Source organism: Saimiri boliviensis, chromosome 10 (assembly GCF_048565385.1).
Source record: "Saimiri boliviensis isolate mSaiBol1 chromosome 10, mSaiBol1.pri, whole genome shotgun sequence".
In the NCBI taxonomy this organism is placed as follows: Eukaryota; Metazoa; Chordata; class Mammalia; order Primates; family Cebidae; genus Saimiri; species Saimiri boliviensis.
The window spans coordinates 51,494,536-51,506,403 of record NC_133458.1 but is presented as its reverse complement, the minus strand read 5'-3'; the positions used below and the strand labels follow the sequence as shown (position 1 = coordinate 51,506,403).

Sequence of the window (11,868 nt, the reverse complement as noted above, 5' to 3'; positions counted from 1 at the left end):
CTCTATGGTTGTTGTAAGGATGTTTCCTACAGAAATCATGGATAGTATCACCAGTCTACAGCCACCATCTATCATAGAATCTACATGGAAACCTACAGCCTCATTAGAAAAACTTAGCATGCACATTCTATAAAGAAATGAACAAATGGTACATTCTACCTCACAGTGGTATGTGATATAATGGCAATTCCTAAGCGGGTTATGTGTCTTGTTCCCTAACAGGGAATGCCCTTTTACGTTTGCAATCAATGACCAAACAAATGCAGTTAGTATGTTTCTGATGAACCATGGATGAAAAGGGATCATTGAAATTCTGGGTAATCAATCTATACTGTAGCTTTTCTCCTAAATCCCTTCTGCCCTTAAAAAATAACAAATAATTTCCTTATAATAAGCCTTAATGCATGTTCTACATTTGCTGCAACAGGAATGCTGGTATTTAGTTTTGGTGACACTTAAACTGATAGCAACTGTTCATTGATTCTATCACTTACAGGGCAATGACCAAGGCAATGTCTGGAAAAAAAACCCAACACACTTTAATTTTTAAGACAACTGCAAGCACCTCAAACAATGGATTATTGTTACAACACTTGTTAGCTTTTCACAATCTAGTTATTGCAAAGGCATATGGATAAATGTTAATTGGACAAAGTCAAAAACGAGGCACCTTAATGATGTAAAATTTAAAATAAAAAGACATTCAATCCACTGACTTCTAAAAGAGGCTAAATATACCTCTATATATTACATTCTAAAATTGTATTGCCTACTATGGTTTGTGTCCTGGATTCTACAATTAATTTTAAGGAGGAAATGCATAAACAAAACTGTGTGCAACCTGCAAAGGGAAAATCATTTTCTCAACTTCATTTCCTGGAAAAGACAATGAAAGGCTAGTAAAATTTGTTGTAGCCACACATAAAGCTACCTATGGAATGAATGTGATCACTGTTACCTTCTAGCTTTAAGGAGTATTCTGCCCACTGCACTGCTAATTGTATATATCATACCTTGTGGTCTAGACAAGCATGATCATGCTTTTCCAAAAATATATGTATTTTTTCATTCCACAAAATGCACACGTTTCTCTTTTCCAATTTAATCTACGTAGAGCTTAACTTACAGCGCCCAGAGGAGACAACATGACACGGTACTGAGCCATCACATTTTTAAAGGGAAATCGCTCTTTTTCTTTAAAAGTACTTTCAAAAATATGCAAAAATACAAATGGGACTGCTAAATTATAATGCATATTTTAAAATGAGAAGCGTATCTTTTCTTCTTTTCAAGTGCCATACAGAGAATGACACCTTACAACCCAGAGCCACTTTGTTTAAAATCCAATGTGAAAGGACTGTTATGGAATGAAAAGTCTGCACAACTCCTTGGAGCAGTTAAAGTCTGCTACATGCAACACAGGCTACAAAGCACTCAAGACTTAGTAGCTTTTCTAAAATTTGAGTCCCCCTCCCATATTTAATGGAAAGTAACATTTACAGGGTGCATTTACATACACTATAATACAGGAATGATGTCCCTTTGCGAGAAGATAAAATTGTACATTTCCTTGCTATTTCTTGGTTCCAACTTGATAATTTCTTAAGATTGTAAATTATATAGTACTCAGCTAAAATATTTCTTCATAAATAGTTACAAAACCTGCCAAAACACAAAGGGGAAAGTATTTTTCATTCAAAAAAATGACATTTCAATGTCACACAACACAAGAAACAATGCTTAGAGACATGTTATTGTTTCCAGAAGAAAATGGTCAGTAAACTACTTAGCTGAAGACAAAAGACTACCCTTCCCCAGGATCACAGTGCACAAAAAGCAAAATGTCAAACAACAGTACCTCAAAGCAAAATAAAGGTCTGAGGATGAAGCCAGCTCACTTGTAATCCTGTTAAAGAATGAGAGTCACCGTTTAGGTCCAATGTACTGGGAACATTTGCTAGCTCAGAATGTAGTATTGGTAGAATTTGCTAAGAATTCAACCAAGGATGCCGAAGGCATTCACCAGCTGAGGCTCGTTTTTCTGGAACCATTTCTAACATCGGGATCAGGAAATCTGTAAACTGTGCAGCATCTTCATGGGGCCAGCCATACTTTTCCACAAGTACATCAAAGAGGCTCCAGGGCTTCAGCTTGGTGATGTGTCGGAGTTCTCCTACAGGGGAAAAATCAGACCAATGTCAACAAAGCTCCCAATCTGCATTTCCCATTGTTGCTCCAGTCAGGTTCTTTTCCACGAAGCGGATGACCATCTGCTCAACTCTTACACAGCAACAACAAAGAACGCCAGCAATAATTACAACATGTACATACGACCAAGGCACATTTCAAGGAAGCCTGATGGATGAAAATAGAGGTTAACAGCTCATTTACATCAGTTCTAAATTTCTTTAAGTAAAGTGGAGTGGGCTCTATATGCCCAGAGTGTTTTCTTTTCCAAAGGCTGAAGCAAGCCCATCTCATTTCAACCTGGGATCTTTCATAAAATTTGCAAACTTGAGGCAAACCCAAATCAAACATCATTCTTGTCTCTGCATTTGCTCTAAGGTCTAAGATCCTAGGACATTAATTTGTAAACCTTCAAGTTATACTGCTGCAGTATGAAAAGTGTGGGTTACATGCAGCTTTGGTTGACATAAAAGAATGACTAACGAGCTAGTAAATGGCCTATGAGCTGTAATAGTCATTTTATAAGAGGAAAAAAGGTTATTTTTATGTCAAATTGCAAAAAAGGGCTGGGGGCAGTGGTTCATGCATGTAATCCTAGCCCTTTGGGAGGCTGAGGCAGGAGGATCCCCTGAGTCAATGAGTTTCAGACCAGCCTGGGCAACACAGACCCTGTTTCTACTTTAAAAAAAAAAAAAAAAAGAAATGAAAGGTAGCTGGGCATGGTGGCATATCCCAGCTACTCAGGAAACTGAGGCAGGAACATTCCCTGAGTCTAGGAGGTCAAGGCTACAGTGAGTCAAGGTCATGCCATTGTAGTTCAGCCTATGAGAGAGAGGGAAACCGTGTCCCCTACAATCCTTTTCAAAAAGGCAGCAAACTCAAAAGTTCCGGAGAATTTCACTGTGAATAACTCATTTTCTCTGCCTGTTTGGAGTTATCACAGGACACCATGCCCCTGCCAACGGGCCTCCTTAGGTGCCTTCCAGTGCACCCTGAGCAGCTTCTGCAGAGCAAACACTACCCTCTGCCTGCACCCGAGAACACCCAGGTCTCAGTGGGGAGGGAGAGGCATTCAAGCACCTGAGCAGCACACCTCATGCAAAGGCTGACTTCTCTCCCCTCTCACCTGCTATAGAGCAAGGTAAATTGTTTTTTTCATGAGCTGCATCAGTAGATAATCAGCACTCTGCTCACAAAGGTGTTCTCAGGAGCTTGTTCTGTTTCATTTATTCCAGTCAATTTAGGGATGCCCTCCCCTTTAAAAAATCATAATAAAAAGAAAAGAACATTACAGAAAATTTTCAGAACAAAAGGGGAAGTGGCCTACAATCCTACCCCGCACAGATCTTCTGTTTTGTCTGTTGTGAAGCGATCTGGGCTCACTGCAACCTCGGCCTCCCAGGTCCCAGTTCAAGCAATTCTCTTGCCTAAGCCTCCCTAGTAGCTGGGATTACAGGTCAGCTAATTTTTGTATTTTTAGTACAGATGGGGTGTTTCACCATGTTGGCCAAGCTGGTCTTGAACTTCTGACTTCATGATCCACCCACCTCGGCCTCCCAAAGTGCTGGGATTACATGCGTGAGCCACCGCTCCTGGCTATGAAGCAAGTTCTTACACATTAGCATGTCTACAGAGTTGCAATCATGCTGTGCACAGGATTCTGTATGAAGAATCTTTTAAGAGGGCTTCTTGCTAAAGGAGTTGGGATGTAAAATAAGCTTCTGGCTCCAATATGAGGACTGGAGAGACAATTAAGTACGGCAGCCAAACTAGAGATCAGATCTGCACCAATGAAGAAATGAACCTGCAATCTTAGAGGCAGGAAGGGATCTCCTGTTGAAGGAAACACAGCCTCCATAAAAACAAAGTCTGAGCAGTGACTGCAGGTTTATCCCTCCAAGTCTGAAATTCTGGCTCTAGGAATTCAGCCTAAGAAGATAAACCCTGGCTGCACCACCCCAAATTCATGCCTAATATATGTCAGCACAAAATTATATACTTGCAAAATTACAAAGAGCCAATAATAGAAAAACAGTGGTTAAACAAAACACAAGGTACATTCACTTGATTAATAATATTTAATATTACTTAACAACATGGGAGAAAACCATAGTACAACATTGGGTAGTAAAAGAACAAACTATGTCCTACAGATCATCACAAGATTTACTATTAAAATGCTTATTAAGATGAAAATCAAGTTCAAAACACCAGCTTTTGTTAGTTGTTTCAATTTCTACTGGTAATATGACCATATTGATTTACACTGATCTCACCACAGCAACAGTTAAAGCAAACTAAGAAAGCTCACACATGACTAAGGCAAGTTCTCTGGGTAGGGGAGAGAACTTTTATGACATTCAGCTATTCTATCTCAGAATAAACACTCTCCAGTTTGCAAATAAATGCAACTACAGAGAAGCACTGTCTGCAGAAAATAGTAAAGGAACCTATTTCTGAGGGGGCCAGGTTTTAAACTAAGATCCAACAACAAGGCATCAAATTAAGTAGTCTTCCATGAAAAGGTAAGCTTTACCACTCTAGCTGCCTCACAGCTGTAGAGCAACAGTGAGGAACACAATACTGGAAGTCCACGAGAAACTATTCATCCATACCCAGGCATACTATCAACTGGTAGGAACATTTGCAAAGAGCAAATATCTAACCACTTTTGACCAAGTAAAGACTGTATGTGCAAGGAAGCAGTCTATAAACAGCAACAGGAGAGTCCTAAACACCTGCGGTCCTCAACACATAGCAATTTAACAAAACCCTGAACTGCCTCTAAAAAGCCAAGTATGTAGAGTGTGTTAAGTATGTGGAAAAACCCCATAATGCAAAGAAGATCAATTCATCTAGAGGCTACAATGATTGTATGTACAAACCCTTAAACTCAGTATCAGAAGTAAGCTTACCCTGGCAAGAGTTGGTAAGGTTACTTGAACACAAAGCCCAAGCCCCTCACTCTGTATCTACTGCTAGCAGACACAAGGAGTCGGCTCACTGGATGAGTGAGGGTCGAGTTCACCAGCCAGCTTCAGCCCTGCAGATGATACCACCTTCATCACTTAGAATAAGTAAGAATAAGAGAGGAAAGCAGATTTCAAAAACACACTTTCACCATTTGCTCTTATTATAAAAGTAGCACCCTAACAAGTTAAAGAAATGTTACCAGCCAGGTGTGGTGCCTCATTCCTATAATGGTAGCATTTTGGAAGGCTGAGGCCAGCAGATCACCTGAGGTCAGAAGTTCGAGACCAGCCTGGCCAACATGGTGAAACCCAATCTTTAATAAATACAAAAATTAGTCAGGTGTGGTGGTGTGCACCTGTAATCCCAGCCACTTAAGAGCCTGAGACACAAGAATCGTTTGAACCTAGGAGGCGGAGGTTGCAGTGAGCAGAGATGGAGCCACTGCATTCCAGCCTAGGCAACAGAACAAGACTCTGTCTCCAAAAAAAAAAAAAAAAAAAAAAAAGTTACCTTGATAATTATTTTCTGTTAGGTAAATAAATGAATTGCAGTGAGCTGAGATCTCATTACTGCACTCCAGCCTAGGCAACAGTGTGAGACTCTGTCATTAAAGAAAACAAATAAAGGAATAAAGAAAATATACGAAGATGAAGGGAAAAAAGAAAATATATGAAGATGTGTTTTGGTGAAATAAATTTTACAGATAACTAGACAACTGTGACAATTTTAATTTTTTAAAGCCCCATTTCTAGACTGTCCTCCTTAAAGAATGTGGACTATCACTTCACCCTTCCTGAGACTATCGGCTATCCCAGTATTAACTCCAACACACACATGCAAAAGTGAGCCCAGCAGCCAAGTGGGGAATTCGGCCAATTGTGCTGTTCCCCAGGAGCCCCTCAGGCTTCTGAATCTGCTGAGAAACAGCTTGACAGACCCAAGGAAAACTGACAGGAAGCAGGCTCTGAGTGACAGCAAAGGTACTGGCCAGTCCTGGACTTGCAGAGTCCTTCTAAGGAAACAGGGAAGTTCCATTATACTTCTCTTGAATCTTAAAGTGGTTTGTGACAAAAAATATATTATTTTATCCATGAAATTGTCATATTCCAGAATTAAACAAAGAAGCCCATAAGGTTTTACACACATGTGGGAGGACTCTCAAGGCAAATCCTGAACCATATTTACAAGAATACTGATAATTACAAAGCAAACCACGACATAAACTGATGAGAATCAACTTTAATTGTGTACTACTAGTAGAAAGTAAACCCACCAAGAAATACCAGTACAGAGCAAGAGACAATTAAGAGATCTGGATGAATTCTGATACAATTAGACAACCACATATAAGTAAATATTTGAGTTTAAAATGTGTATAAACTCTACCTCACATCACATACAAAAATTAAGTCAAAAGAGATCGTACACCTAAGAGCTAAAACTAAGCAATTCCTAGAAAACTTCATCTTCGTGACATTGAAGTAACCAAGGATTTCTTAGATGTGACATCAACAGCACAATTTGTGAAGTGTATATAAATTGGACTTCATTAAAATTTAAAAATTTGTACTTAAACTTTCACACGTGTATTAAAGAGAAACAGAAATATCTGCCCACAGAAACGTCTACAATAATGATCACAGTCAGCTATCACTAATCGCCAAAAAGTGGAGGAAAACTAAACGCCCATCATCTGATGGAGGGATAAACGAGGAGCGTTGTTTATCAGTGACAACCCCAGCCTATGTAGTTGTCAAATGCTCACCAAAGAGCTTTCTTTGCTCTTTACAGCATCAAAAGAATCTGTCACTTTTTAGGTATTCAGGAGGAAATTTTAAAACACATTCTGACAAGTTCAGCTCGGACACTAAATATTAAAAATACAGAATACAGTATCTCTTTTTAAAAACTCAGCTCCAGCGGGTGTGATGGCTAACACCTGTAATCCAACTACTTTGGAGGCCAGGTGGGTAGATCACCTGAGGTCGGGAGTTCAAGACCAGCCTGACCAACATGGTGAAACCCTGTCTTTAAAAAAAGAAAAAAAAAAAGACTCAGCTCCTGCGTTTTTGCCCTCAGTTCTCACACGTCTCTTGATATTATCCCTGACTCAGGGAAACATGGATTTTATGCTGGTGCACAGAAGCTTCTTGCTTTTGAAATTTTCAGTTGCATTTAAGGTCTGTAGTCTGACACACACACATGCACATAATTACTCACTTTTATCCCAACACACTTGATGCTCTCATCTAGAGAAAAGTTTTTTTTCTTTTTTTAAGTAAACAGTCTCTTTTGATAATCCCATTATCAGCACAGCAACTTTTACTAAAATATGCCTGCTGAATAGTCAGAAAAATTTCTGGTGAGCAGCCCAGTGAGATCTGCTCCAGGCTGCACTGCTTTTCCTACCATGATCTGAGGACTGGAATGCTTCTGGGGACCACCCACTTCTTGAAGACAGGACAGGGGAAATCCTCATGGAGATAGGGGTTTCTATTGGCCCACCTCTCAACACACTAGTTTCTAAATGCTGGTGACTCATGTCCAGCAAATTAACCTTAAGAGCTGTAATTACATTCCATGGCCAAAACTCCAGCTCTTCTTTCTGGCTAAGGAATGATTCAAACTAGTAATGACCATGACTTCTTGAATGATAAACAAGAAGAGGAGACAGATGAGGGGCATCTGATGCTCACCATTCACACACAGACCCCACTCGCTCTGGCCCTATGGCAGGGATGAAAATCTGCTTCTGACCCCAGAGGAAAAAGAGCCAGAAAACTTCCTGGGAAGTCAACTCTCCATTAGTACTGCTTTCAAAGGTGACTTAGGCATATCAACAGCTGTTTAAAATTTTGCTTTTTAAGGCAGGGCGCCGTGGCTCAAGCCTGTAATCCCAGCACTTTGGGAGGCCGAGGCGGGTAGATCACGAGTTCAAGAAATCGAGACCATCCTGGTCAACATGGTGAAACCCCGTCTCTACTAAAAATACAAAAAATTAGCTGGGCATGGTGGCACGTGCCTGTAATCCCAGCTACTCAGGAGGCTGAGGCAGGAGAATTGCCTGAACGCAGAAGGCAGAGGTGCGATGAGCCAAGATCGCGCCATTGCACTCCAGCCTGGGTAACAAGAGGGAAACTCCGTCTCAAAAAAAAAAAAAAAAAAAAAAATTTTTGCTTTTTGGCTGGGTGCAATGACTGTCTCCTGTAATCCCAGCACTTTGGGAGGCCGAGGTGGGTGGATCACGAGGTCAGGAGTTGGAGACCAGCCTGACTAACATGGTGAAACCCTGCCTCTACTAAAAATACAAAAATTAGCCAGGCATGGTGGCACACACCTGTAATCCCAGCCACTTGGGAGGCTGAGGCAAGAGAATCGCTTGAACCTGGGCGGCTGAGGTTGCAATGACCTAAGATCGCACCATTGCACTCCAGCCTGAGTGACACAGTGAGACTCTGTCTCAAAAAGAAAAAGAAAATAAAAACAAAAATAAATAAATTTTGCTTTCTAACAGTTCTAGCACAGTACTTTAGATATTATAGGAAAACAATTTAAATGGATATACTTTAAGATTCCATTATTTCCAAAATGTACATTCATTCACATATTACTAAAGGGAACACGCCAAAACACATCTTTCATGCAGCAGAGCTACACCCCTCATCCTAAGAAGCATGGTGAAATCTACTTCCATGACAGGCCCTCATTCCTCATAATGTTATCCTGTGGCTTCCATAAAAACTCTAAGTCCCTCTCATCTCTACTGCCATGAGAAATGAACAATAATCAGGAAAGAACTAAAGTCCCAATTCCCTGATCTATCAGGGGACTTCTCGCCTAGTCACAAATGCCCTCTTACATCCAAAAAAAGGAAAGAAGAGTTCCAGTTACTGTGAAACTTGAAAATTTGTACTTAAAATTTCCACACGTGTGTTCAAGAGAAATGGAAATACCTGCCCACACAAACGCGTACATTAATGAAGTTAATGTCAAAATGTTTTTGGTCTGTCATTAAGAAGGACGCCAAATGCATTTTAACTCTGCAGGTTACCTTCAAATAAGCAGCTCAAAAAACAACTCGATCACACAAGTTCTAATCATATGTGGTGATGAAGGCGGTAACCAGGAGATGCACATCCACAAGCTGTCTCAGGGAGCAAACGTACTGACAGAAAGGCCCAAGTCGAAGCTGCCTTTCAGCCATAAAGGGCCACATGCAGGCCACTCTCACTGAAACGAAACACCAAGGAGTGCCAGCCCAAGAGCAGATGCCTACACCAGCTCCACGCCTGCAGGCGCTTACAGGCCCCTTCCAATAACTCAGCGACTTCACTTTCTCACTGTTCAAGGCCTCTCTTTTTGTTCTTCTTTCCCTCCTTGCCGCTGTGCACAGTATGGAGTCCTCGATCCTCTCCAAGAGAAAGTTCAAGACAAAGGCATGGCCAGGAACGGTGACTCACGCTTGCAATCCCAACACATTGTGAGGCCAAGGCAAGCAGATCACCTGAGGTCAGGAGTTTGAGACCAGCCTGTCCAACACGGTGAAAACATGTCTCTACTAAAAATACAAAAATTAGCTGGGCATGGTGGTGGCCACCTGTAGACCCAGCTACCCAGGAGGCTGAGGCAGAAGAACTGCTTGAACCCAGGAGGCAGAGGATACAGTGAGCCGAGACTGCGCCACTGCACTCCAGCCTGGTGACAGAGCAAGACTCCATCTCAAAAAAAAAAAAAAAAAAAAAAAAAAAAAAAAAAATGTAGAGCCAGGTCACTCAAAATGGCTCCTTGTTACTCAGGAAGGGTTCCAATTAAAGGAATAGTTCTCCTGTGTGACTTTACTGTTGGTCATCACCATGCCAGCTGGCTGCAATGGAAAATGAGGCTCAGCAAACCATGGTGCCCAAGCAGGTGCTGTGGCCCCTGTCTCTCAGGTCTCTCCTTCACCTCTAGAGCACTCCAAGTCAATCATGCTCTCTATTTCCGTGACAGACCAGACCCAACTCCCATCTGACCCACAGCTGGGGGCTCATGGCAAGTCATCTGTCGCCCAGGTTGGAGTGTAGTGGCATGATCCCGGCTCACTGCAACCTCTGCCTCCCAGGTTCAAGCAATTCTCCTGCTTCAGCCTCCTGAGTACCTGAGATTACAGGCACCCACCACCATACCCAGCTAATTTTTGTATTTTAGTAGAGAAGGGGTTTCACCATGTTTGGCTGGGCTGGTCTCGAACTCATGACCTCAAGCGATCCACCTGCTCAGCCCCTAAAAGCGCTGGATTACAGGCATGAGCCACCGCACCCGGCCCAATTATTTTCAAATAATATTTTCTGTAAGTTTCCAGGGAAACTCAGTCTGTTCTCTCAGTAATATTGCTGTATAGACATTCATAAGCTCCCAGTGTTTTCCTGTTCAAAGCTTTTCTTTAGCAATAATAACAGCTAGGGTTGTGCCCAGTGCTGTATAGGCATCCTCTTATACCTTCTTGTAAGGGTAAAGGCCAACCTGAAAGAACCCCTGTTGACAGATGAGGAAGCTGAAGTTCAGAGACGACCTGATATGCCATTCTCACAGCAGGTGGGAGCCCAGCTCCATTACTCAACACAGTTTCACAGCAAAACCATTTTCCAGCCCTTGACTCCAGCTGGGCCTGTGCTTGTGAGTCTCCATGTAAGAAGGCAACTCTGTACCTGGCAAACACGGCCTAGATTCAAAGACCAGATTATCAGAACCAAAAATAATTACAGATTGTCTGATAAATGGTTTTTCCTGATAATTTTTTACCTGTGATAAGTCTGAGAGGTAATGAGGTAAATAATTACATGGAATTATATATTTCACAAAATGCCTTCACCAGGTGACCGTATAAAATCTAAGAGGTGTAGTCAATTTGCCCAGAGTAAGTACAGCAGCAAACCACCATCTTTAGCACAGTCAGTTCTCAAGTCTTGTACATTTAACAAGGAAACATAACTTAAAGAAAAATATAAGGACTGACTGGTTAGCCAAACCTCACCAAAGTGAGTAATAAAGATGATTACTCACAAAAATTCCTTATCTCATGGGAAAATAAAAAATCAATTTGAGGCCAGGCGTGGTGGCTCACACCTCTCTAATCCCAGCACTTTGGGAGGCCGAGGTGGGTGGATCACCTGAGGTCAGGACTTTGAGACCAGCCTGGCTACTAACATGGTGAAACCCCGTCCCTAATAAAAATATAAAAACTTAGCCAGGTGTGGTGGCAGACACCTGTTATCCCAGCTACTCAGGAAGCTGAGGCAGGAGAACTACTTGAACCAGGGGGGCAGGGACAGAGGTTGCAGTGAGCCAAGATCGCACCATGGCACTCTAGCCTGGGAAACAAGAGCAGAAATCCATCTAAGTAAGGAAGACAGAGTATCTGGGACTTCAAAGAAATTTCTAAAAGCCTCATGTCCTATTCACGTCAATTTTAAAAGTTCTTTATTAAGGCATGTTGCATCCAAAACCAAAAAATCTAACCTGGAAAAGTATGAAGTAAAAGGACCAAGTATACTTATCACAAAAAAATATAGCAGGCTGGTTGTAGTGGCTCACACCTGTAATCTCAGCACTTTGGAAGGCTTAAAGTGGGTAGATCACTTGAGGTCAGGAGTTTGAGACCAGCCTGGCCAACATGGTGAAACCCTATCTCTACTAAAAACACACACAAAATTAGCCAGGCATGGTGAC

General features: G+C 41.6%; 1 protein-coding gene across 11 annotated transcripts in view; it reads right to left on the bottom strand.

Annotated features, from left to right (window-relative positions):
- Positions 1 to 517: 517 nt before the first annotated feature.
- Positions 518 to 11,868, bottom strand: part of SRPK2 (SRSF protein kinase 2) — a 276,714-nt gene continuing 265,363 nt past the window's right edge. For all 11 annotated transcript variants that reach the window (XM_074379268.1, XM_074379270.1, XM_039473055.2 and 8 more), the window contains one exon: positions 518 to 2,173. In XM_074379268.1, the coding sequence (XP_074235369.1) occupies positions 1,989 to 2,173 (185 nt within the window). In that variant the 3' untranslated portion in view covers positions 518 to 1,988. The remainder of the gene's footprint in view (positions 2,174 to 11,868) is intronic.